This window comes from Equus caballus, chromosome 26 (assembly GCF_041296265.1).
Source record: "Equus caballus isolate H_3958 breed thoroughbred chromosome 26, TB-T2T, whole genome shotgun sequence".
NCBI classification, from domain to species: Eukaryota; Metazoa; Chordata; class Mammalia; order Perissodactyla; family Equidae; genus Equus; species Equus caballus.
In genome coordinates this window covers 35,151,376-35,178,057 of record NC_091709.1, presented here as the reverse complement: position 1 = coordinate 35,178,057, position 26,682 = coordinate 35,151,376, and the positions used below count along the sequence as shown (strand labels likewise).

Here is a 26,682-nt window from a genome sequence, read left to right as displayed (position 1 = left end):
CGTGGATTGGTAGAAAATTGAATAGTGAGTGGGGAAAATAGGGCTTGGCCCAACTTTTCGAGCTTTTGCTTTGATAGAAATGAAGGGAAGGAGGAATAATATTGTCCCTGCAACTTAGAGGCCATCTTTAGATAATAAGGTGGACCTGTTCCCCTATAAAGTATTTATTTCTGTCACTTGAAAGGGTTTTGGTGGCATCGTTAGGGCGCAAATCCCTTTCTTTAACAATAAAAGGTCATCCCGCCGAATTTTTCTTGAATCCTCAGCTCTTTTTCCCAAAGCATAGAAATAAAGACAGAAACAATATGGTGTGGAACAAGCTTACGTCTTGAGTTTAAAAAGGGAGAACTTTTGTGTGCGTTTTAAGAAATTGATGGTCTCTGAAAAAGCATCCATGTAGGATAAATTACATAGTGTGCTCAGAACCAGGTGCCTTCTAAAGCTTGCCTCATCTTTGGAAAACACTTTATTGTAATTAGTGGAGGGATTTTATTCTTAAGAGGGAGAGAGATAATGGGGACAACAGTTCCACGTGTTATTAATGATCTAATTAATGATGAGGATTTTTTTTCTTTTGGAGGAGGGACTGAGAACAAAGGTAATTGTCAGAATGTCTGTCTTTTCTTTATTGTCATTCTCGACGTTGGTGATGGATTCTTTCCTCAAATATTTAATAATCAATCTCTTTCTTCTGTCTCTTGCATTCAGCTCATTCTCTTTCCTATTCTATCTGATCCACATCATTTCACATCAGTTTGTCACCTGCCACCCGAGCACCAGTCAAGTTCTGGTATAGTAAATGTTTCAAGATCTACATTTCATGTGTGGTTCATGTTATGGATGTTACAAAAATGATTGTTGCTAAACATAGCAGGTAACCATGTTGCTCTATGGGTTTTGGATATATTCTGATCATTGCAATTACCAAAATAATTGCAAAAAATTCATTCATTCATACTCACTGATATTATTCATGTGTGACCATGAGATCAGTTTTATTTCATGCCTTCACTATGTTGCTCTATGGCTTTGAATATTCTGATAACCATTGGCATTTAAAAAAATAAAAGGTCACCTTGAAGGGAGGATAAATATCTTTGGAAATTCTGCACTAGTACTTTGTGTGTCTGTGTGTGCGTGGATTTCTGTATGTGGTAACTGCATGCTTTTATGTTTTCCTGAGAAGTTTGTCTGAAATGGAAGAATTTGAAGAGAAATGGAAGAGCAAAACATGATGGATTAGAAGATTACGTTATTTTTCTGTTTTAATTGGCTCAAACTATTTACTGAAGAGATCTCTATTGTGTTTTGCTATTTCATCTATTGAAGTAGATGCAAATTTAAAAAAAAATGCTGACCAAACTAGAAATGGTTCTGTGATAATATTTATCTTATGGTATAATTTGCGGCTGCATTGCCTCAAAATGAATCAAATACTCTCTAAATAAGTTAAGTAAATGTACATTGGAAAACAAATTTGTACCACTTAAATTTTTTCCTACATGAATATCTCTTGAGTTAGGAAATTTTTTCTTGAATGTTTTGCGCATCTAAAGCAGCCCAAATATTTAGAATTACTATGTTAAAATGTTCATTAATATTTGGAATTCTTTTTGCACAAAGAAGTGTCGTGAACATGGTAAAGAGTTTGACCTGCTCTGATATTGACTTGCAGACACTTGAGGAGCATGAAATTCTTCTTGAGAATTCTGATGATCTGATTTAGTTAATTCATTAAGATTTTCCCTTTATGTTAGACCAGCCATGACTAACGAGGCTTTGTAATTGAGAAACATTTACCAAAATGATAAGACACACAGGTATATTGATTCAAAATCTCGTTTTCAGCGTAACTATTTATTGACCAAACTAGGAGCTTCTAGGTTACAAATAAGACCCTTAATAATTTTTATGATTGTGGGATGTGCTTATTTTTATCTTTTAAAGTTGTCAAGGCACCATTGTAACTTGAAGAAGTTTGGAAAATATGGTGGTGGAGGGGAGGGTGGCGAGAATCAGCCTTATTATGATTGTTCTATTTATCCTCCTTTTGTTCTCTTTGCTGTGTTAAACGCTCTAAGTGAGGTACCTGGACAATGGTGCCAGCTGTTGTTTGTCATTCTCTGCACATCTGTGTAAATGTTTTCAGCACAGTAGCATTTAAGGCATGATGAGAATCTCCAGTCTTCTTCAGGACCACCTTAAGATCTTTGGTGCCTGACAGTAGGCTGTCTCTCTCACGCTGAGGTTTCAGGAACCAGAAGCTTCTTAGATGAGGTTGCTATTTGGGTCTGATTTCCAGAAGACTGTATATTTAAATGGCAGCCTCACTGGGAGTGTCCACAAAGTGTTTATTAATAACGATGAGAACGTTTCCAAGTGGATTTGTTCCTGTTAACCAAGACCCCAGGAAGTTTCATCTCTTCCACTTCCACCTCAGTTGGAAACAGATGGTGAACCAAAATTTTTTGCTTCTAATTAAAGATTTCAGTGAGGACCTAGGTAGGCGGGAAGCATTTGTTGCTTCTGCCTCTGTGAAGGAAACTTCTCTTGCTTATCACGTCACCCCTATTATTATTAATTTTGTTATTTGTCTCAGTGCCTCTCCAGCCAGCAGTAGGTAGCCCACTTTAAATTTCCCTGTTCTCTATTTTTTTCTGGCTTACCCTTCCACCCTTACGTTATCTTTGACATCAGCAGTCTGAGTCTGTCAGACACTGAGCATTTGGTCTCCAATACAGACAGCGAAAGCCCAAAGGCCAAGTGCACGGGAATGTGTGGGCCCAGTGGCACCTGTGGCCACACAGTGGGGGTTCAAACTTTCGCATTACTCAGGAGAGGATACAAATTCGAGGGTCCCAAGATACACTGATAGAAAACTTCTTTATCAGTCCACTACGTGTTCAGAACGGACTCGTTTCCACTTTCTGAAAATGTGTTTCTCTAATGATGCAGGATGCCTGTCCTACATGTATATTTATTCAAAAAGCAGAACCATCGCTACCAACCTCTCGTTTTCTGTACGCCCTACAGCCACACACACTCCTGAAGACTGCATTTATGTTTTATTAATTTACGTGTTCGCAGTGCTTCACACAGTGTCTGGCATACTTAAGAGTTTGTTAGACATTAGAATGACTATTACTGGAATAATTATTGACTGTTGTTAGTTTGGCCTTAAAAATTTTTTTCGGGGGGAGTAGGATAAGCAGAAACAGTATTACACAAGTGAAAAATTGATTTCACTTATTTTGAAATAATTCTCATCAGTAGAGCTTTTGGTGTGAAGAGATTTTATATTTACTTGATGAAAAAATTTCAAACTTATGTAAGAGTAGAGAATCATGTCATAAGCTCCTGCATATCCATCACTAAGATTCCATAATTATCAAATTATGTTTCATCTGTTCACTAACTCACTCCCGTCCCCTGCTCTGGATTATTTTGGAAGCAAATTCCAGACCTCATATCTTTATCTATTAGTATTTTAGGATGTATCTAAAAGATAAGGATACTTTTAAAAAATGACTTAAACATTTGTCCCTGGTAATGCGTTTTCCTGTTACCATGTACTTTTGAGGAGCATTTTCTTACTTTTTCTTCTGATCTTCTTGAATGTGTGTTGAGGATTACTAATAAACCCATGTTGCCACCATTGCTTTTTCAAAAAACTTAAGGATGACTTTCTAGATAGAAAAAATCAGTTGACCCACCCTGGACCAATGGAGAAGGCCTGGAAATTTCAATCCTTAACTATTTTAGAGTTGTTTTCTTTGGGCAAGTCATTCAATGTGTTTTCAAAGTTGGACACATGCCTGTCTGTGCTGCCCCCGGAGGGAGTCTCACTCGGGGTGTATATAAATAAGACTGAAATCCAAATGCCTTGTCTTCACACTGACTTGCTTGCAAATGAACTGTTAACAACTGTCCCAGTGTCCCCATGTGGTTAGAAAAACAACTTTGCCTGGGCACAGCTTTTGTCCCATCAGTGTAAATACTTCCTTGCCTTTCTTGTCACTTCGCTGCTTTAATCACCTCTGTATGTTTGGAATTATTTTTAAGGGCCTCTTCGATCTGATGGATTTTGTTGCAAAACCGGTGTTAAAGGGTACAGTGAATCAGAAGCAGAAGTGAAGATGTGACTCAGTTGTTTCCATTGAATCATAAGATACCCAGGAATATTATTAATATGCTCAAGGAAAATTATTTTAAAATTTGGGTTTTAGATGTAACCTTTTAAGAAGTGTAAAAACCTTACACCCCCCCGCCTCCAGTAACGAATCTCTATTATTCTTGGGAAGACGTGATAATATGTCAGTAGAGAACAAATTATTCCTATTTACCATTGAACAGACGTTTTCTTTTCTTTTCTTTTGTCCCAGACCCATCAGCTGGATCATTCTGCTCATTACCTGCGTCTGAAATTTCTAATAGGAAACAAAATACAACACTATGTTCCGAAGCCTGAGGAGGACATTTATGAGCTGGTAATGTTTATGACTGTTGTCCAAGTACATTCTGTAGGAGATTATTTTTAAATTATATGTGTGCTCATGCTAATTGTGGTTGGTGAAGGAGAACAAATTCTAAAATAAATGAGCCTCATTCAGGGCTCTTAAGTTTGTGGGGATGGCCTTACTTATCACAATATTTCCGCCGAGTGGAAATGCCACCTTTGTTTATGCAAGGAGCGAGGCTGTGCTATCATGAAAAATTGAAATCCAGAGCTGACTCTCGGGTTGAATTTCAGTTAGTATTCCCAGCTTTCCTTCCAGCTTTGACAGTCTTTTGTTTTAAATTGGCAACTCGAGGATCAGCTGGCTGTTGTCAAAAAAGAAGTACCAACTCCAATTTTGTGTGACTTCTGCCTGCGTGTTGAAACTGACGGGTCAAATCCTGTTGGGTGGAAAAGGCAGCCATCTAATTATATGTCCCAGCCTTTCGGAATCGTATTTATGTAGATTCCTGCACAGACTTATGTATGTTTGAGTTCATTATGGGACTTAGGTTGTGAATTAGATCTGGATTTTTATATTGGCTCTATTGCTTACTAATTATGTGCTATTGGCAAAAAAAAAAAAAAAAAAGAGGTGATAATACTTAATTTCTAGGGTTTTGCAAAGATTAGAGATCATAGTTCACATAGTAGATGCTCAATAAATGGTTGTTACGGTAATAACATCACGTCAAGTTGCTTTTTTGTTAGCCAAGTGGTGCATTTTTCAGTTCCAGGAAAGACAAATTTGGGGAGAAAGGCGCCTTGATCTTGGAGCTCGTTCTCTCTCTGCACTTAGTCATTCCTCTGGGGGCCACCGAGCTGCTTGCCATGAATCTGTGAATGATAACAGTATGACATCAGACAGGGTTTCACCACAGAAAGCAGAACTGAAAATTTAAATCTCAGTGGTCCCTTTATGAAAAGGGGAAGCGTGATTTAAAATTTAGTAGGGAATTTTGTTTCTCATCAACTTTTTTGCTGTTTACTTTACATACAATAAAACTCACCAACTTGAAGCACACAGTTCGCTGATGAGTGTTAACAAATAGATACAGACAGCCGTGTTTCCACCTGTCCCATCATAATTTAGCATGTTTCTGTCATCCTAAAATGTTCCCTTGTGCCCTTTGAAGTGTTTTTTAGTGAAATAGAAGAAAGGGTGTGGTGTGGTAACACTTTTATCATGCCATGCTGAGACAAGATAGAAATGACAAGTCCATTTTCAACCATCTCCTAAATCAATAAATGTTCACAGAGGAATGTCCTTTTAACAGTGAGTGGCTGATTTATTTTTTTTCTGGCATGGGGAAGAGCTCTGACTTTGTGCTGTCTGAGCAGAGGAAAGAAGACTATCTTCCTTACTTAAAAAAGGAAAGTGCGTTGCTGATAACCTGGAATAGCTATTAGATCATGTATTTTGCATCTTGGGGTTAATGACTCTTTCGTATCCTGAATGACAGGGATCATTCCTTGCCAGTTTCCACGTCCCTCGTATCTTACACATAGTAGGTGCTTGAGGCACGTCTTTGAAATTATATCGACTCATTATTTTTTAAGTCTTGGCCATTGTATGAGCTCATCCAACATAGGAGATTAAGTAAGGTGTGCCAAGCTTAGTCTGTTTGTGTCTACAGTTGCTATATACATATTATAATTATATTTTTAAAAAATAATCTAAAATACAGACAGACCGTGGTGCTCTTTCTTGCCCTGTTGCAAAAATGTCTCCGGCTCAGAGATCCCTAGGAAGCAAATGCTATAATCTTGCTCAATTTATTGCTCACTCGGCTCTATTTTCACCAAGATTCTTAACTTCTTTGTTCTTAGGATACCTTTGGCAGCCTGGTGAAGCCTCTAAGATTCCCTTCTCAGAATAATTTTTCAGTTGCATGACGTAAAATAGATAGGATTACCTATGGCCCAATTATCTTGAAATAGTTATCAAAAACATTTAAAAATTATAGATATGTGATATTTATTAGCTGATTAAATATTAAGACCCAGCAGTAGAGTAACAGCTGCCATTGTTTTGAAGTTGTGAAGAGCATAAATAATATTTTGAGATATTAGCAGCATCTAGAAGGTGATGTGGAAATAACTGAGATTTCTGTCTGTAGCAAGGTCACACAGGCACTGCTAATATTGCTGTCTGTTGCCTACGTTCATTTATGATTGAGGGAAATGCTAAGTTTCAGTTACAGGTTAGTGAATATAAAGATGTCATTTTTTTCTCCATCCTTTCCATTCACAGACCCCTTGAATTCTGTCCGTGGGTCCCTGCTTACCAGTCCCTGCTTTAGGCCATTAAGCTGGGTGCAGTGTCACTCCAGGGCATGGGGTTTATGAACACACGGCGTTCCTCGATGCTTTTTGAGAGTGTGCAGATCTGTTGTCCCTTGCTGAAGAGGTGTCAGACCACACATGGTTAATTGGGTTCCATAGCCCACCTCCATGCTATTTTTGATGGACTGGCGAAGCTCACAGATGTTTGAGGTTGTGTCCTCAAGAATGACTCATTCATCGATGGCTGTCCCAAAATATGTGTCCACTGCCATTGTTTAGTCAAATATTCTTTAGTAGTAAGGTTGATAGTTACTAAAATTGTGTACTATATTTTAAAGATCTTTTTGGGGATGTCTAGTATGTTTATTTCTTGGGGCAGAGGATTCTCTTGCCTATGAATGACCATGAATAGTTAGTTATCTACGTAGCTACTTTACTGGTTACATTTTAATATGAGTGATACGTATTTGACTACTTTTCTGTGGGTAGTTGGTCCTCGGATCCAATCCATGGGATGATAATGGATATGGAGGCACTGATTTGTCTTCAAACACCCGTATTAAATGTGTTTTTCTTAATGTGACAGGTGGGAATAAAGAGTTTACAGAAACACTGATCGATGGATTTATTCATTCATCCAGCAAATATTTATTTAGCATGTGTTGTGTACCTGGCACCATTCCAGCTGTTCTAGGCACTGAGATACACAAAAAAAATCTCTGCTCTTTGTGGAAACTACATTCGAGTTTATGGAGACAGATATAAAAACATGCGAAAAATGTTTTTTATAAAATCATGTAAATGTTTAATATTTTAGGGGATGTTCAGAGCTTGGGAAGAAGACATTAAGGCAAATGGATGGAGATGGGGCATCCAGAAGCAGGTTGTGCTGCTCCTTTAGATGTGACGTTTGACAGGGAGCTGAGCGAAGTGAGAGAGTCATAGAGGAATTTTGGAGGAAAGTGTTCTAGGCTGAGGGAACAAAGCTGCGGAAGACCCTGGCACGGAGGGTAGCGGTGGCGGAGGTGGCTCACTTGTGTGTGGGGAGGATGAGTGGTCAGGGTAAGCCAGCAGGCTGGGGGTGTGATGGGGATGCAGGAGATGATGGAGGAGAGGAGCAGGACAGGCCGTGCAGGGCCTAGGTGAGAAGGGACCTCTCAGGAGAGGAAGGGCATTATTTGACTTTGTTTACTAGGTTTGCTGTGGCTGATGTGTGGCCGGGGGACCTTAGGACATAAGAGAAGGAGCTGGGAGAGCAAGTAGGAGACTAGGGAGCGGTGGTTGAGGCAGTGGGTGATGGTGGCTTGGACCCCGGCACCCAAAAAGAGACGTGGTTAGAAGTGGTTGTGACTTTGTGGTAACTCTGGGACCTGGGTGATCAAATTATTTCCTGAAACTTGATGATCTTTTAATCTGTTTTTTGAAAAGAAGGAAAAAGTGCAACGTCACTTGTGATTGATTTAGTAAAATAAAGGAAATGTCTGTGATGTTTATGTATAAAATTTCAAAATTTATCGTTCTAGATATTGTGGTTGTGTTGAAAATATATTTTAAAGCACAGACCCTTCTTGAGATTTTACATATTTTAGTAGAGCTTTGTACTAAACTCAATTTTAGTCAAATCAGCCCATGGACTGTGGCCCAGGAGTGTGTCTGTATGATACTAAGTTATCGTTTGAGCCTAGCAGAAGACACAAAGACTTTCACACCAATTATGAAGAAAAGTAGGAGGCAGTAGTATGAAAGAATAAGGAAGATTATTCGTGAAGCTGCATTCCCACTGGATCTTTGGCAAAGCGTTTGGAACGTTCCGGAGATGATTAGAACAAACAGTGATATACTGCCACCTAGGGGAAGAGTTTGGCTCTTGAAGAAATCTTAAAAAGTAAAAAAACTAAGGTTCAAAATAAGTTGAAGTGAACGCATTTCGTAACATTTTGTTGAACATTCCATGGCGTTACAAAATATAGCGTCACCTTTATTATATTTGGTATTTATGATTTTGGTGACTAATTTCTGAACTAAAGATCAGTGTTATAACTGATTTCTTCTAATTTCAGAATTTATTTGTATGAAAAATTTTCTGAAGTATAAACAGAAATCCACATTAAGTAATGTCCTTAAGACATTGCGTTTGGTGGAAGTTCCATTAAATTAGGGTGTTCGAGAGGATCCGGGTTGTATGGTCACCGTTCTTAGCCCCCACCCCTGTTAGATTTCTGTTGGAGCAGCCTGTTTTCCAGGCTTCTGGGTCCTAAGCATTATACCCACCTCTGCCACCTGTCAACTGCCCTAAGAAAGTGAAGAGAAAGAAACTGGCATTCTTTTCTACTTGCCTAAATAAAATTATTTCTGGATGAATGACGGGGTGGTCAGAGATGGCGCCAAGTGTAGATTACCACCAAGACTTCTCTTTAGTGCTAAAGGACAGTTCCTGTTATTGACCTTGACTCAAAATAGGTTTCATTTCAAAATTGGATGACAATTTATAAATTCCTTATGAGCCTGTGATACATTTGTGTTTTGGGAATTTTCATCCTAAATTTTGGATTTCCCTTCACTTTGGTACCCCTAAAGTCCACTAGGAGGCGCTGTAGTGTAGTGGCGAGAACTCCAGCCCTGGAGCTAGTGAGACCATACTCTACTGGCTTTATGACCTTAAGAAAGTACTTCATCTCCGGCCTTATTATCTTTATTTGTAAAATGGGGATCACAGTTATCTCACAGAGTGAGTATAAAGGGCAGGGACACCTGGTAAAACTTTGGTAAGTTATTGTCCATGATGATGATAGTCCAGACATATGAAAATGAAGTAGCAATTAATTTCTGATGCACAAACTACGAGTTTTTCTTGTCTCTTTTTCCAGGCTTTCTTGGGTTTCAAGAGAGTAGGTTAATTTATGTACTTAAGTTTTCTGGCTAATTTAGTCATAATGCAGTGACTAAAAGAGAATATCCTCTATTTATATAATTTGTTGTCTATTTCAGTGCTATAATTTGTCTACTTATTTATACTACTGTGAACTTTTCAGGGAAAAATGATATGTGAACAGAAAAGACTAGAACCACAGAGATTTCTCCTATTTGTATGGATCCCATGTCAAGTTGTGTATAATCTCTTCCTGATTTTAATACTTTTTTTCCAGTAAATGGAGATTTCTGATTACGTTAGTGTTATTTTTCAGGTCTATGATAGATAAAGGGTGGGAAAAGACATACAGAGTGATGTTAAGGAATTATTTAGCAACTGGAACTGCAGCTAAGTTTGTGAATATGAATTACAAGTTTCTCCTTTGCCTCTTAATGAGGTCAGTTCGATGAAAACACTGGGATGTGATGAGAATTTGCTTTCAAGTATCAATTGTGAAAAAAATAGATTTGCAAAAGAACAACTATTCCTAATAAGTTATTTATAATGAAATTCTAATTAGACTCCTCTTTGTAATTTTCAGCTGTACAAAGAAATTGAAATTTGTCCAAAAGTCACTCAGAACATCCAGATTGAGAAGTCAGATACAGCCGGTGATAATTATGGTACGTTTATTTTTCTTTGCTCTTTGGTGTTTTTCAAGTTAAAGCAATTCCTGTGTAAACATGCACTTATTTACAATTCGATAAAATGCCTTTGGGGCCTATTTAAAACAGATAGCCCATCTGGCTTCTATGCCGTGCAGAGCAGCCAAACTAGGGAAAAAAGACATAGTTACCCTGAGTACAACAAAGACTTCCACTTTAAATTTCCTAGCTTTAATCAGTGGGGTTCTACTGTCATAAAAAGGAAATGGATATATTGGGGATACATTATTTTATGTTACGATGTATGCTAGTAATGAAGAAATTATCCTTTCACACCCATTTCCCCCAAATATATGCATTATTCTCTCTTCTCCCACAAATAATGTTAAAGGCATTTATTTTGGTGTTGTGTTGGGGGTCCCCAAGACCACTCCTAGGTTCACTGATTCACTCAGAGGACCCACGGGACTCAGCATGTGTTGTATTCATGCCTATGATTTATTACAGCGAAACTATACAAAGCAACATCAATAAAGAGGAAAAGCACATGGGACGAAGTCCAAGGAAACCAGGCGCAAGCTTCCAGGAGTTCCCTCACAGTCATATAGGATGGGCTAATTCCACCAGCAACAAGCTGGGACAATGCGTGTGAAGTGTCGTCCACCAGGGAAGCTCATCAGAGACTCGGTGCTCAGGGTTTTTATTAGAAGGCTGCCCATGTAGGCACCTCTGCCTACCATATACCAAAATTCCAGACTCCCAAGAGGAAAGCAGGTGTTCAGCATAAAGCACATTTTTTATAGAAATTTTAGGTCCGATGAGCCATGTTAGGGTGTTGGGAAGTCTCCCAAATCCAGGGTCCCAGATGCCAGCCCCTGGCCAAACTTGTAAGCTGGTCTTTCGAAGAACAGCAGTCCAGCCTACTCTGCTAGTGCTTCCCACACGGTGGCCTACATTCTGGCATAGTCAAATCTATAGTCCTTCCCACATGTATAAGACTAGTCTTCTTAGCACTATATGACTTGAATAGGAATAGAGTTGGTGCTTGAGTAAAATACATAGAGAAATCCACACTGTGTGACATCAGTCAGGACTGGCGAGGTTAGCTGAAGTAATGACAGTCACCAAAGCTCAATGACTCAAAACAGTGACATGATTTTGCTTTATGGGTTGGCTGGGACTCTCTTCATGTTGTCCTCACTCCAGGACCCAGGGCTGCAGCTGCTGCCGCCCGGGACATTGTCTGTCTCTTGGCAGAGGGGAAAGAGAGAAAATGGTGAATCAGGTGCCTGCTCCCTCACAGTTCGTTCATCAAACCAAGTCATGTGGCCACACCTACCCACAGGGGACAGAGTAGTGTAGTCCTACTATGTGCTGGAAGGAGGGAAACTGGAGAACCTAGTGAAAAGATATCAAGGCTACCACATATGCTCATTTGCAGTTTCTCTCTGAATTAAGTTATGAAGCATTTGAAAATCCTCAGAAGGATGTTAGATTGCTTCTGCAGCTTCTCCCACAGACCACCAAGCATCATTTCAGAATGCTCAGGAGAGTATTTTGCCCTAATGAAGAGAACCTGATTTTGAACCCGTGGCCACTTGCGTGACACCTTCACGCTGTTTAGTTCTTGACCTTAAAACTAAAGACCTCATACAGCCAGAGGATGTTTTTGATGGCAGAGGATAAATGTTTATGAAAGGCTTATTATGCAGCAGGAGCGTGACCTCGGTAATTAAACCAGTAATTGGTGGCAGTGCTAGAAATAAATGTCTGGGTCCTCCAAAGTAAGGTGCAGCATGACAGTTATCTTTTCTCTTTAGTTTACTGAATTTCTGTTGAGTAAGGGTAAACTGTAGCAAGAAGCAAGAGAGGCTGAATTTCAAAACTCTTGGAGTTGAATTCTGAGATTGACTGGTTTTTGGACTCAGAAATGGGGCATAAAACTGCTCTGCTTTCTATATTTTTTATTGAAGTGACCGAAGTGCCCACAGAACGCATTGAGATTTCCACACTGAAGGTGTAATAGAGCGAGTATTGTCAATGGTGCTTCTCAAACTACCTGACATAAAGGAACATAAAGGGGGTTTTTGTTTTGTTTTAATTTCCAGGCTGTCATGGACCACCACTGCTTTTGTAAACTACAAAATCCCATGCTTAGACGTTGTGGCAACATCCAGTGGCTGGGTTCTCAATGCTTCGTCTCGATTTCTGTCCTTAGGTTTCTGTCAGTAGCAAACTGTTTGTGCCCGTTCCTGGACTTCGCTTTGCAAAGCCTGCTACGCACGGCTAATAACCTCAGCGAAACCTTTTATTCTCAGTGCCCAGTTCATGTTGGCATCAGCTGTTCCAGCAGCATCTTGATCGAGAAATTAAAGAGTCCCCTATCCTAAGAGACCGGGTTGCCTCTGACCTTAAAAGCTACCAGGATTCTCACTTCAGCCCATCTGTAGCTAACATTAGCACCTTCGGGGTGTGGCTTCCCGCTATATAGAGAGTTCAGTATAGGTAAGAGTTGCTAGTACCCAGTAACACCCCAAAATCTACCAACCAAATGCTGCCTTCTATTTTAGCACACTCTAGGGAGGAAAATAGGACTTAGAGATCCAATTGACTGAATGATCTAAAGATTTAACACTTGCTTAATTTCTCTCTCGTGCGCCTCCCTCCTTTTCAGCCCTCACGCAGCTCTCAGGCCATATTGTTGACGTTAGTTTACACAGTTACACGATGGACTAAGCACCATCCCCTAGGCTGCCTTGAAGTGGAAGAAGGCGTCCTTTCAGCACCCCAACATTCCTTTTTCTTTGGTGACCTCCTAGGCTGTTATATTTTTGGTCGCGTGTCCCCTTTTCGTCATAGGTGTCTGTACTTTTCTCACTTTCTGAGTTTCCCTGTATCCTGGACTCTGATTTTGAGTCCTTCTCTGTTGTTTTATTATGTTGTCATGGATTGTTTTTTTGCTTTTGGTCATCAGTTTCAGTATGAGGAATCTTCTGGTTGTTCAACATATGAGTTTGTCTTGGTTTCTTCACTTCGTTTTAGTCACTTCCTTCATTCTCAAGATCGTTATTCCAGATGCCGCTCATGGTCCCTCCTGGTCTTTGTAACTGGAGGCCTTCTGATGGGGTGGGTTCTTTGGGTTTATATTGAATAACTCCCTCTGCCCTGTGTTGGCGATCATTTTGGATTGCATTAAATTTGTTTGCTGGGAATTAGATTGTTGCTGTCCTATTAGAAGAAAAACAAATCCTGACTTTGCTGATGAACTGTTCAAATCATTGTGTTCTTCACTGACCTCAGAATAATCCCGCTGTAGGATGTTTAATATTTTCTTTAGCTTGGTTCTGATCCCGACTTTTCCCCAGTGTGTGAATTAGGGACGTCTTGAAATGGAGGCTGCTTCTTGGGAGTCTTGACACCCTCAGTAGTGAATGCTGCACAGCTGAGTGTGGGCAGAACTGTGTTTCTGAACGCGGAGAGGAGCTCCTGTTTTCCTGCCCCCTGAATGGGTGTCCTCCAATATGAATCCCACTGCAGAGCTCAAGGGCTGTCTCCATTGATAAATTGTTGGCTTGCGTTTGAATGAAGGAGAGGGACCTATTGCCATCATCCTTTCTTCAGTCTCCTTTGCTGTCATGGAGATTTCCCCATCTTGAGAAGTCCCATCTGTTTCTCAGATCCGTGCTTGATGCCCAGTTGCCCAGGGCAAATTTCATAGTCACTTGCAGTCTTCAAACTGGGTGGGTCCCCACCCCCCCATCCCATCCCTGTTACTATCTTTTGATTATTACAAAGGAAGACCAAGAAAAGAAGGAATGCAGCAAATGAATACCTTAGCCATCTCCATTGACTTTGGCTTATAGTGGCTTGCGGTAGGCTCTCAACAAGTCACCTCTTCTGGCATCTTCCATTCAAGCAAGGTGTTCCCCTGAGCAGACATCACCCCCCATCAGTGTACTTATTTTATTTTTACTTATTTATTTATTTTTTTGAGGAAGATTAGCCCTGAGCTAACATCCGCCACCAATCCTCCTCTTTTTGCTGAGGAAGATTGGCCCTGAGCTAACATCCATGCCCATCTTCCTCTACTTTATATGTGGGATGCCTGCGACAGGATGGCTTGATAAGCAGTGTGTATCTTGGCACCCAGGATCCGAACCTGCGAACCCTGGGCCGCTGGAGCTGAGCACGCGAACTTAACCGCTATGCCACTGGGCCAGCCCCATCATTTTATTTTTAATAGAAAAAAAAAGTTTGGTCTCAGAACTTTATAGAAGGGTAGCATTTTAGAAAGGAAATGCCTGTATTTTGTTGAATTCAGTCCATTGTTTCTCTTGACATAGCCCTTGATTCTGTATCTCTTCTAACAGAGAAAAGAAACAAAAATTCACTACTGAAATGCAGATAAGCAAACCTGTGTTAAGGCTAATGTCACTTAAATGGTTCCTGTATAAAATTATTTTTATTGGAGTGAGGCTTCTTGAAATGTAATCTGAAAGTTACGTTGCTATAAGAACGGAATTCAAAATAAGAGAATAAAAGAGTTGGGAAAGTCCTGAGGGCGTGGCCCAGGGTTGTTCTCCTTCTGAAGGAGTTACGGTACCGTAGTGGGCGATGGCAGTTGGCAGTTTTGCTTACATGTGGGTATCTATTTCCCGGTCCTGTGAACTGAAAAAAAAACCATACTCGTTATGACTTGGCCTGAAAAGTCTCAATGACTCCCTGGGCCCCAGTCCTGTAATTAATGATTCTGTTTTGTTACTATTTGCTTGCTTATTTTTCCAAGTCACTGGTATTTTCCTCTGCCTTTAGCTTTAAGACACGTGTCCATATTATGGGATTTTTTTTCTCCCAGAGCTGAAATCATATCACATCTTTACTATTGCATTCCTTCTCACTGTCCTTTTAGGAATATCTGCGAAAGTATTTTATCCTCAGGGAAGGTGGGTGTTGGCTGTGGACATTCCACTGATTGATCAGAAAAGAGTTCTATACGAGACAGTCTAGCAACAGAGGTGACCAGGGCTTGTAGCCCTAGGATTGGAAGCACCCAAGGTCCCCAGACGTCTTAGAACCTCGGGCCCTTGTTCTGCCTTTTTTTTCTGAAGGATGTAGCAAAGCTCAAGATCCATTACCTAATGGGCTTTGAGCTCTGGCAGCCTGGATAAGTATAAGATAATCTTGTGATCAGACACTAGTAGAATGTGAAATCTGTCAGTTTCAGTATGAAATGGGATTTATAAAGTGAGTTGCTACTTATCCTGGTTTGCAAAATATTATTAAATTAAAGCAGTGTCCATAGAGCAGTACATACGGATGAGGACACACAGTGGTAGCATATCTGGGACATAGATTTGCTAAAAAAAGTCAAGGGGACCCATGTGAGATAATCTAATCATTCTGTGAAAGGGCAAAACTATGGCATTTACTAGCAAGCAAGACAAAATAAAATAATTTTCTTCCATTTGAGTTGATAGTGAGGTAGTATGAAGATGGATGTACTTGGTAATATCAATTTTTACAAGTAGTGACTTCTTTTAGAGGGATCTAAAAATATGTTTTCTGCTTTGTAAAACAATGTGAATAAGGGAAAACAATTGCTCCAAATTATAAACCAAAACATTGAACATACCTAGCTCACAGCAGGTACTTCCTGTTGTTTCCTAAACACTCAGATGGTGTGAGCCCTACCATTCTGTCTTCGTGTTTCGTGTTTCGTAGGGTTTTCACTTTCTTCCGTGGAAGAAGATGGTGTTCGAAGGCTCTATGTGAACAGTGTAAAGGAAACTGGTTTAGCTTCCAAGAAAGGTAAGTCACTGAGTGTCTTGTCTGTCTGTCTGTCTCTTTAAAGTTCCCTTGTGGGTTTCTGCAGTTGGTGGATGAGAAAGATATGTCCAAAAGGTTCATCTGTATATATTATTCGAATGTTGTGAAAACCTTTCAGGGAGTATGGATATTATTTCCTAAACTCAGATGTGCAAGAAATGTTACATTCTTGGATTTTAAAGCTGATTCTGAGCCCATTTCCATGGGGCTGTTGGGATATTCCATTCAAATCATAGTTGGTTGTCCTTTCCCACCATCTAGGATGGTATGGAGGTCCTAGGGGTCTTCCTGGAGCAGAACATTTGGGAGGATCCTTCTGTGTTTTGGTCTACATTGGTCAAAGCTGATGTTAGCCATCCCCTGAGTCTGCAAAGCTCCTTGAAAGTAGATGTTATGTTGCTCCCAACCATGGAGGAATCTTTCTAGACGTTGAGATCCTAGGGGTTTAGGATCTAGCCATCCTGTCCCCTTTAGAGAGCTCTTCTCTATTACATGCTGTCTGCAGCCCTACATGGGCTCATAGTGCAGTCTAGGCTACGTATGAAACCCCAACCCTCCATCCTCTTTCTATTCTGCCAATCTTTTCAATCTAGATTTTTTTGCTTCCTGTCTTAATTTCCTTGGGCTACGGTACCGATTGATCACAAACTGAGTGATTAAAAACAACAGAAACTTATTCTCTTACAGTTCAGGAGGCCAAAAGTTCAAAATCAAGGTATTGGCAAGGTTGTTTCCTTCTGGAGCCACTGAGGGAAGAATCTGTTCCGTGCCTCTTCCTAGCTTCTGGTGGCTACTGGCTCTCCTTGGCATTCCTTGGCTTGTAGCTGTATCACTCCAACTTCTGCTTCTGTCATCACATGGCCTTCTTTCCTCTGTGTCTCTCTGTGACAGTGACTTTACATGGCCTTCTATAAGAAGTCATACTGGATTAGAGTGGGCCAGGATGACTTCATCTTAATTCCAGTATGACTTCATCTTATTTACATCTGCCAAGACCCTGTTTCCAAATAAGGTCACCTTCTGATTTTCTGAGTGGACATGAATTTTGGGGGGACGCTCCTCAACCCACCATACTTACCATAAACAAATGGGGCAGGTAGATAGGGCTTAAAATGCATCTTTATTCATTCTTCTTGCTGTGGAATTTTTAGTGAAACTAAAATTCACTAAATCCAGGCAGTGGCAAAATAATACCTGTTGAGTGTAAAAGGCCGACCTGCCTGGATCAGTTGTGCTTGGAAGTCATGTTCATTTAGATGTCTCCTGAATGGAGCAGTTGGGAAAATGATGGAGTGGAATGCCTGCCTTTTCCACCTCCTTCCATGTTTTGCTAGAGCATAGTTCTGGGTGTTCTTAGTTCTTGCAAGGTGCCCTGTGCAGGTTGCCTTGCCCTGTGCTGTACGCCCTGGTGAAGTGCAACCCACAGACTTGGCTATGCACCGAAATGGCAAAGTTGTGACAAATGGGAAACCAAGTCAAAATAATTTACCCAGTGCTAAATGGAGGAGGATTTTCTTTCATTTTCCTTCTGTGCTTTCTAGGCCAAAGGCAGCCTGGAGGCCAGAGTTTGGTGCATTCGCTAAGCTGCATCTCAGCTAGGAGCAGAGGTGACAGGGTTTATTCCCCTTCAAAGCCGAAGACTGATTTTTATCTCTTTCAGCACAGTGAGTGCTGGTTGGCGTGGTATGGGGGTGGGGAAATATGCTGCCCTGGTTTCAGTCACATCCTGTTTTAGTTCTTTGAATCCAAGAACCCTGGTGTTAGGTAAAAACAAACGGCCGTCTGCTCCAACCTCCTTGTCCCATATAGCACTGTTCTTTACAGATGCAACGGTGATGTCCATTTGTTGGCCTGGGCCGCAAACATGATCCCACTACCTGGCCTGTAGAGGGCAGTGTCAGGAAAGATATTTGGAGTATTTTAGGTTGAATGCAGGCTCTATGTGAAGCCCTCCGGATAATGGCGAGCTCACTGCGGACATCTCTGATTATAAAACATCCTCCTCCTTCAGTTTCCACTCACTGTTTTGCCTCCTTCTTTCTAGCCAGCCTGTGATATCCATCATGTCATAACTGCTAAGTCTGGTCTTTTCCACATTCACCCCTTCCAGATCCTTCAACAATTCATTAGAGTGTAGAATGCAACTGACCATTGCCCTCTGGACACAGTTCACATACCAGGGTTCCTTTTAAAATGATCACAGTGTGGTACAGCCGGGGGACGTCTGGTGGAAAGCACCCTGATTAGATCTGAAGATTCTGTGTGTATTAGTTCAGCTTACTCTTGGTTTCGTTGATTTGTTTTTGGTAGTCATCCTGGGCTTTCTGCCTGTAATGGGCTGATGGTGAAGCCCCATCTTCCTGCTCCCTCCCGCCCCAGGCTGATGGTGAAGCCCCGTCTTCCTCCTCTCTCCCGCCCCCTCCCCTCACTTGGATCTGCGTTGGCTGTACTTGTAGAATTGACTTTTTGAATCAAAGTGTCTTATTTTACACTTGTCTCTGTCCAACTTGGGCATATTTGTTTTGGCTCGTCATTCTGCTCTTGGAGTCGTCTGAGGTTGGAATCTGGCATCTTCTTTGCTGTCGTTTGCATGTTTTTCTGATGGCTACACAGGACAGAGCCCAGTGGAGACAGCCATGTGCCATGTGTCTCTGGACGGTTTGGATACTTCACAACGTTTACTCTGGGCACTTGGGGGTTATTTCTAAGCAGGCTGTGGTTTCCGTTAGAAAGAAAAGTTTTTCTCTTTCTTCCACCTACTATTAATAATGAGAGCTAATGTCTATTGAACATCTTCAACATGTCAAGAGCTGTGAAGAGACTTTTACATGGATTATTTCATTTAATCTCCTTTAATCCGTTATCCCTCTTACATATGAGGAAGCCGAGTCTGGGAGAGATTCAATAGCATGCCCACCGTCACAGATCTGTTACTTGGGGGAATTGTGACAGAACCTCTGGTTCTGTACTCCATTGCTCACCACTGCTGGCCACCTCCTCTCACTTATGAATACTGAGAATAACTCACTCAGGCGGCCCTCTGTTTTAGTTCCCTATGGTTGCCATAACAAATTGCCACCACCTTGGTGCCTTAAACCAACATAAACTTATTTTCTCACAGTTATGGAGGCCAGAAGTCCAAAACTAACATGTCAGCAGGGCCGCACTCCTTTTGAAGGCTCTGGGGAGAATCCTTTCTTGCTCCTCCAGTTCCTGGTGGCTCCAGGGGTTCCTTGGCTTGTCACAGCATCACCCCAACCTCTGCCTCCATCTTCATGTAGCCTTCTCCTCTTCCTTCTGGGTCTCTCTTTTGTGTCTCTTACAAGGGCATTTGTCAATAAGTTTAGGACCCATTAGATAATCCAGCATGAAATTATCTCAAGATCCTTAATTATGACTGGGAAGATCCTGTTTCTAAATAAGGTAACAGTCACAGGTTCTGGGATGTAGATGTATCTTTGTGGGGGCCACATTGAGTCCACTACACACTCCTGCTCCACCAGTCATAGTAAACCTGGAACTTCTTAAAAAATAACAACTCATAGATATTTTTAGTTTTTAAGTCTTTTCTTCTGTTTCTCTTTATATACCTCCTCTAATAGCTAATCCAAAGGGTTGTCTCTAAGGCAAGACTTTTAAAAAAAAAAGTTGCTTTTCACATGTAGAAATTTTGTATGTTCCATTCAAATGCTACGATGCCAAAATCTTTCATCTAAAAATGGAATGTTTCGCTTCCCAGAATTTCACCTCTGAAATGGAGAAACACATTCTTATTTCTCTTCTGTCACCTTCCCACCCATATTTCTTGGAGTATTTTATGATAGAAAATGGATTTCAAGTATTTTGGAAACCCGAGTAAGGATGGCCAAGGGGTGTGACTTGCTGAAGCTGGGAAGTGGGAATGTCTCTGTAGATTATTTTTCTGTGGAATCAGAGGTGGGCTCTGTGGATGCCCGAGGAGCTGAGCGGCTTCTCATTTCTGCAGCTCGTTGTCTGTCTTCGCCCTTCACTCACCTCCTTTTTCAAGTTTGTTTTTCCACACTAGTCTACAAAATAGGAATTGGACTCCTTTCCCTTCTTAACTGGAATGATACTTTATTTCCTTTCATATTCTTTCCCGTCCTCTCCCTTTCTCAAACTCCTGGAATGTTCTTTTAACACTGAGTTGAACTGCCCCGGGGTCAGTCACAACTTCTTGTTCTCCTAGGTTGGGCTTGTTCTCAGCTGCTCCTTTGGGTCCCAAACTTTGCCATGCCCCCCAGCATGCTTTGCAAAAGTAACAGAATGTTTGGGGACGTTCCAGAAGATATTCACCTCAAGGTCCTGATGTAGTTAAAAAAGCGCAAGAAATGATTGTATTTGTAAACTGTCATCTCTAAATGTGTTTGGAAAAAGACAACCTTCTGTCCCTGCAGCCAGTGGAAACTCATTGCATTTTGGTTTCATAGAAATGATCAATAGACATTAGCTGGCTGTGCCACACAAAGACACTGCAGCATGAACATGTACGAAACATACTGACTGCAGTCATCAGGGACCATTTCCACCTTTCCCCCTCAAAATTATAGGACAATAGCCAGCATTAGCATTTGCAAGGAAAAATTGGCAGATGCTCAGAACACATAGATTCAAGGAGTAAATTTGTTTAGTTAGTGTATTCAGGACAGGATAGGCATGCTGCAACGTCCGAGTCTAGAACCTTCTGAAACTGAGGCCCCATGTGATCTCCTCATGATCACTTTTGAGCGCTCCAGCCTGCTTGCAGCAATACCTCGGACTGTGGGGCCAATAACAAGAGAGCTCAGTGTGCCCTTTACAGCAGAACTTCTAAGGTGCTGCCATCTCATTCGATGTTTTGTGTGTGTGTGAAATTAAACATTTTCCATCTCGCGTTGGCAGGCCTGAAGGCGGGAGATGAGATTCTCGAGATCAATAATCGTGCTGCTGGCACTCTGAACTCATCTGTGCTCAAAGATTTCCTCACGCAGCCATCCCTGGGCCTCCTGGTGAGGACCTACCCCGAGCTGGAGGGAGGAGCAGAGCTCCTGGAGAGCCCGCCCCACCGAGCGGACGGCCCTGCAGACCTCAGCGAGAGCCCCCTTGCCTTTCTCACCAGCAACCCAGGTATGGCCGTGCATAGTGCTGGACACGTGTCTGAGCCCGGGTCAGCCAAGGGCCTGGGAAGTTGACCATGCGGCTTGCATATTTCGGTGGACTGGGTCTGGACTGGGACTGAAATGTGTGAATGAGATGACTGAGCGTGAGCTTCTGGTTGAGATTTCGAAGGGGCAGGGAACTTTGATTCTTGGGGAATAACTGTTTTGCTACAAATCTACCTGTCACATATTCACACATGCAAAGCTTCACCAGGCTGCTGCTGTTTGTCGTTTTGGAGAAAGACGAATGGGTCGAGGCTGCCATCTCTTGACTATGGATAGAGAAATGGAGACCCAGAAGGGCCAGGAGTCACATAATATCCTGGGGCTATGAGTACTACCCCTGCCTTCCATGTCACTACCCCCAAACCACTCACCCCTTCTTTCCCTTCTGTGTGAGAGAAGGGCATGAGTTGAGATGCCCAGAGTGGAAATGAGCTCCGCGCTCTTGTTTGGTCTGCTTCTCTCTTGGGCTTTTCCGATCTTGAGTCTGAACATGAGCCCATCGGCGGAACCCGCTGCCCTGCTCCGTCTGCTGCTCTTCCTGCTTACACCTCCCTCTCGCTCTGGCAACCCCATGCTCAGCCTAAAAGAAGCAGCTTAAATGCTTCCTACCCCGTGAAGCCTTCTTGGGACCCCACAGAGTTTGCCCCATCCCCTGGATCCCCAGGACCCTTCAACGACATCTTCCACATGGGCCCTGATTGTGTTATACTGTTCTTACTTGGGTGTCTCTCTCCTGAGTTTGTTTCCTGTGACTGGGCTTATGTCTTCTCTTTGCTGCCTAGGCGCCCATTCTTGTTTAGTGAGAGTCTGTGAATGAGCACACCAATGAATGGCATGCTGCTGTCACTTATTTCTCCATGACCTGGTTCTAGAGTTGGGTTGATTTAGTAAGTTGCAGTTTTGGATTTATTTTCTAAATCTTTTTTTTAAAGATTGGCCCTGAGCTAACATCTATTGCCAATCTTTTTTTTTTTTTTTCTTCTCCCCAAAGCCCCCCAGTACATAGTTGTATATTGTAGTTGTAGGTCCTTCTGGTTGTGCTGTGTGGGACACCACCTCAGCATGGCTTGATGAACGGTGCCAAGTCCACACCCAGGATCCAAACTGGCGAAACCTTGGGCCACCAGAGTGGAGCATGCAAACTTAACCACTCTGCCACGGGGCCAACCCCTGGATTTGTTTTCTTTTTAAAACTTGGATTAAAAATAGTCTTCCATTTCAAAATCTGAGTGTCAGTGCTTTGAGCATCCTTCCCCTGCTGTTGTTAATTTTTAAATTCCCTTTTGAAGCTTGGCTTGCTAAGAATGGATCACAAGCAGAATTCTTTTGTTCAGTGGCTCTCTGGAAGAATTTGACAAGTTGAGTCTTCAGAAAATCGATCACACTTATTACTATTGACTTCCTTAATTCGTTATGTCATTGCGGTGCCCAGAGCCCAATCAGATTTTTAGAAAATTAACTCCAGTGAGCTGAGTAACCTTAATAATAGGGAATGGAGACCATGAAGGCTGTTCATTTATGTGACCACAAGATGGCGAGCTTGAGCCCAGAAAATGATTCACTGAGTCGTTTCTGTAATGTGACTTTGAATGGGATGTATTGTGTTAGATTAGGTTACTTAAATGCTTTGTATAAGGTCTGGATGAACATACTATGAACAACAGTACACAGCTTTCTTTGGATTTTTTTCTGTCTGAGCCCTTCCTGTGGGCTATGGATTTAAAGGAGTGCTTGGCAAACAATGACCGACCAGCTAAGTCCAGCCTGCAGCCTGTTTTTGTAAATAAATTTTCATCAGGATACAGTCAGGCGCATTCATTTATGTCTTGTCTTGGCTGCTTTCCCATTGCAATGACAGAATTGAGTAGTTGTGACAGCGACTCATGGTCCGCAGAGCTGAAAATATTGCTCTCTGGCCCTTTTCAGATAAAGTTTGCTGACCCCTGATGTAAGGTAGGACTGAACTTGCTCACAATTTGTTCCTCTAAAGTAGTCAGTGTTTTGCTGTATTTCTTTCTTCTTTAAAAAAAAAAAATCAGGTGTGTGTGTACACCTTTGCAAAGTTTTATTAAAAGTTTTTTAATTAAAAAATGTATTCTTATACAGATATCTGTTTTAGAAAAATTTGAGTATATTCTGTATATGCAGTTGCTGTCTCCTCTTTTATATGGAGGGCTTTTAAACTTAACTGACCTTTACATCCTACCACGAGTTGTCTAGTTCAGACCGATCGCCTTCGAAGCCGAGTGCTAAATCCACTGAACCAGCTGTTGTTTAAAGCACATTAAAACTTCCATTTTGGGGGCTGGCCCAGTGATGTAGTGGTTAGGTTTGCATGCTCTGCTTCAGCGGCCCGGGGTTCACTGGTTTGGATCCTGGGCACAGGCCCACACACCATCAAGCCATGCTCTGGTGGTACCCCACATAGAACAACTAGAAGGACTTACAACTAGGATATACAACTATATACAAAGTACTGGGACTTTGGGGAGGAAAAAAAGAGGAAGATTGGCAGCAGATGTTAGCTCGTAGCCAATCTTCCTCACCAAAAAAAAAAAAAAAAAAAAAAAAACCTTCCATTTTGGAATCATCCTTAGAAGATTTATTTATTCCCTTGTGTTTTTCCCCAATTAAATGATCATAACTTAGAACTGATGTTTGTTAAATATTTACTGTGTTTTAGGCATAGAGCTAGATGTTAGAAAGTTATAATGATGACTGTGACATGATTCTGTTCTCACGCTTTCATTTTAGTGTAGTTCTTTGTTATTTCATTGCTTCATCTTTTAGTATTTTGCACTGATCAAAATCCTTCAGAACAAAGTCTGCTCGGCCAAGTTAGGTCATCAAACTGGTTCAAGAATAAAGTATGAAAGTAAAGTCAGAGTGTGGGTTTTTCTTGTAAGGTTTCTAATTGGCTTCGACATGAATAAATTCCAGAAGAATTCTCAAGTGCTCTGGGCAGTGGCAGCCCAATTGGACTGGCTGGAGGGGAGCGGGCACTCAGGCTCCCTGCCTGAGTCTCAGCCTGTCTGCCTTCTGATTGCGACCACTTCCTAGTCCCCATTTAACAGTGGAAGATAAAAGGACAGCCAAGTAAACAGGATAGAATGACCTGAAAGATTGCTCCATGATGCAGCAGAGATAAAGCAGTATTCACAGACAGCTGCTGTTAAAATAGAAAAGAAAACAACTGAGAAAATTGGTACAATGGGCAGGTTGGACTATAGCCTTTGTCTAAATTTAGAAGTAACTAAAAATAAGAAGCATCCTGAGTGGGTTTGAGGTTTACTCTGGGGACCATCTTAGGGTGGTCATAGTGGATATTAGGCAACTTTGATGGAAGGTCTTGCTCTGTCTCAGGGGCTGTGGGGTCCATGTGAGCCCTGGCTGGTGCCCGTCTATGGGAAGCTGGTGCTGTGACTTGCCCCATCTCACAAGCCCCGGGATGCAGGCTTGTCCTGCTCCTGCCTCGAGAACCCTGATTGAAATATGTGATTAGCTTTCAGGGCTGGATTATTTCTGAACCTCTTTCTCATTAGAGGTTTTTTCCTCTGTGTAGAAACATCACAGCTTAGTGGGTAAGAGTAGGCTCTGGAACCAGGTTTCTTGGGACCAAGTCCCATTTCTATGTTTATTAGCTTCATGACTTTGAACAAGTCCTGCTCGATCTCTCTGCACCTCATGCATAACATGGGGATGCTACCACACTACCATCTCATTGGGTGGTTGTGAGGATTAATTGAGTTATAAAAGTAAAGTGTCTAGAGTAGGACGTGGGAAATGTGCAATAAATGGTACGTCTCCGTGGCACGATCTCTTATGGGGTCATGAAGGTTCTCTGGCTTGTAAGCAGAGGCTGCTCATTTTTGATCTCCTCACTGCCCTCTACTGCACCTCAGTCCACAACAGGGTCATTGTCTGAATACTAAGTTTATGAATTATACCTTACTTAAAATATTTTCCTTTCTCAGGTGGAAAGAAGTGAGTTCTGCAGCCTAGAGGGCTGAGACCTCTGGCCCCCTCCCAGAGTTCGTGATTCCCTGGGTCTATGCGGGCTGGCTGTGCATCTGTTGTGGTGGGTGCTTAACTTCTAGGGTGATTCTAACGTGCAGTTAGGATTGGGATCCATTGCCTTAGGTCTCCAGCTGTCCTTGGTCATTGATCCTGTTTTTTCGTCTTGGTGGAATGATAGGGTGATTGGAATGTTTTGGTCACATGCCAACCACCTATAGAGGGGTTTGTTGATAACATTCTGTGGTCTGCTTCACTGAGATTTTTATAAGGCAAATCTGTCAGGTGATCTGGAACATGTTCTCTGTCTTCCTATTCCTCCGTACAAGAGGGAGGCACTGCCAATGGGTTGCCATGTTGGCTTGGAAAGCCAGGGACTGGATAACGAGATTCCAGCCTATGTGTTCTCTCTAAGACTCAGTTTCCCATTCTTGGTCATTTGCCATCCACGAGTCCTTGCTGAAATCTTACTGGAGCTCCTTTCATCTTTTTTTTCAACATGTGTTTAGGTGCATAAGGGTGAGAAAATGGGGGAAGGATGTCCAGACAAAAAGATAGTCCCTGCAGTGGCTTTTATTATAGAAAGGACCTTGAAGTGAAGGGGAAGCTGGAGTAGGAAGTTGCAAAACTGTGTCTGTGTGAGGTTTCCAAAAAGCCTCTCTAATGTCCTGTGTGATTTATTTTGAATACTGATCTCATCTGGCGCTACTAACATTTTGGGCCGGGTAATTCTTTGTTGTGAGGGGCTGTCCTCTGTGCTCATGTTAGCAGTATTCCTACAAACCATTATAAGCTAGTAGTAGCTTCCTCCCCAAGTTGTGCCAATCAAAACTATCTTCAGACATTGTCAGATGTCCCCAGAGAACCACTGGCCTGGCTTATTAGAAGGTGTACCGACATCACCCAGTTAGAGAAACGTTAGAATGAACATCAATATAGGAAAGCAAATCTAGATCTGAAATATTTTTTTAAAAAAGTTTTATGAAACATTTATTGAGAGAATTCCCACATAAATGCCCTTTTCTGGCATATTTTGAGACAAGGGAAAAGTGAGGACCAAGTAAGTGCTTATTCTGAATGTTGGGTTTTTTCCCCCAAATCTGAGTAAAATTGTTCTGTTCGCTAAAATCAACCCTTAAAACAAGATACTTCAATCAGTAACTATGTAAAACCCCCCATTTTATGCAAGTTACAAGAATCGTCCTTCGAGGGGCGTCAGTGGTGTCTTTCCGAGGCTTCAAAATGTCTGTTGTTCTCTCATTTAAGTTCTGCTATCAGAGCTCACATTCATTTGACTTTTGTGGTGGATGCAGCTCTGCTTTATCTTCCCTCAAAGAAGGTGCCAGAGCTCAGCGAACTGAGTTGCTTCTTGTTTGAAAAATG

At 41.7% G+C, this 26,682-nt stretch overlaps 1 protein-coding gene across 14 annotated transcripts in view; it reads left to right on the top strand.

The window, feature by feature from the left end:
* The window catches only part of TIAM1 (TIAM Rac1 associated GEF 1), a 351,800-nt gene that overhangs the window by 275,072 nt on the left and 50,046 nt on the right, over positions 1 to 26,682 (top strand). For all 14 annotated transcript variants that reach the window (XM_070252087.1, XM_023630000.2, XM_070252085.1 and 11 more), the window contains 4 exons: positions 4,383 to 4,487; positions 10,234 to 10,315; positions 16,019 to 16,105; positions 21,023 to 21,247. In XM_070252087.1, coding sequence (XP_070108188.1) covers positions 4,383 to 4,487; positions 10,234 to 10,315; positions 16,019 to 16,105; positions 21,023 to 21,247 — 499 coding nt within the window. The remainder of the gene's footprint in view (positions 1 to 4,382; positions 4,488 to 10,233; positions 10,316 to 16,018; positions 16,106 to 21,022; positions 21,248 to 26,682) is intronic.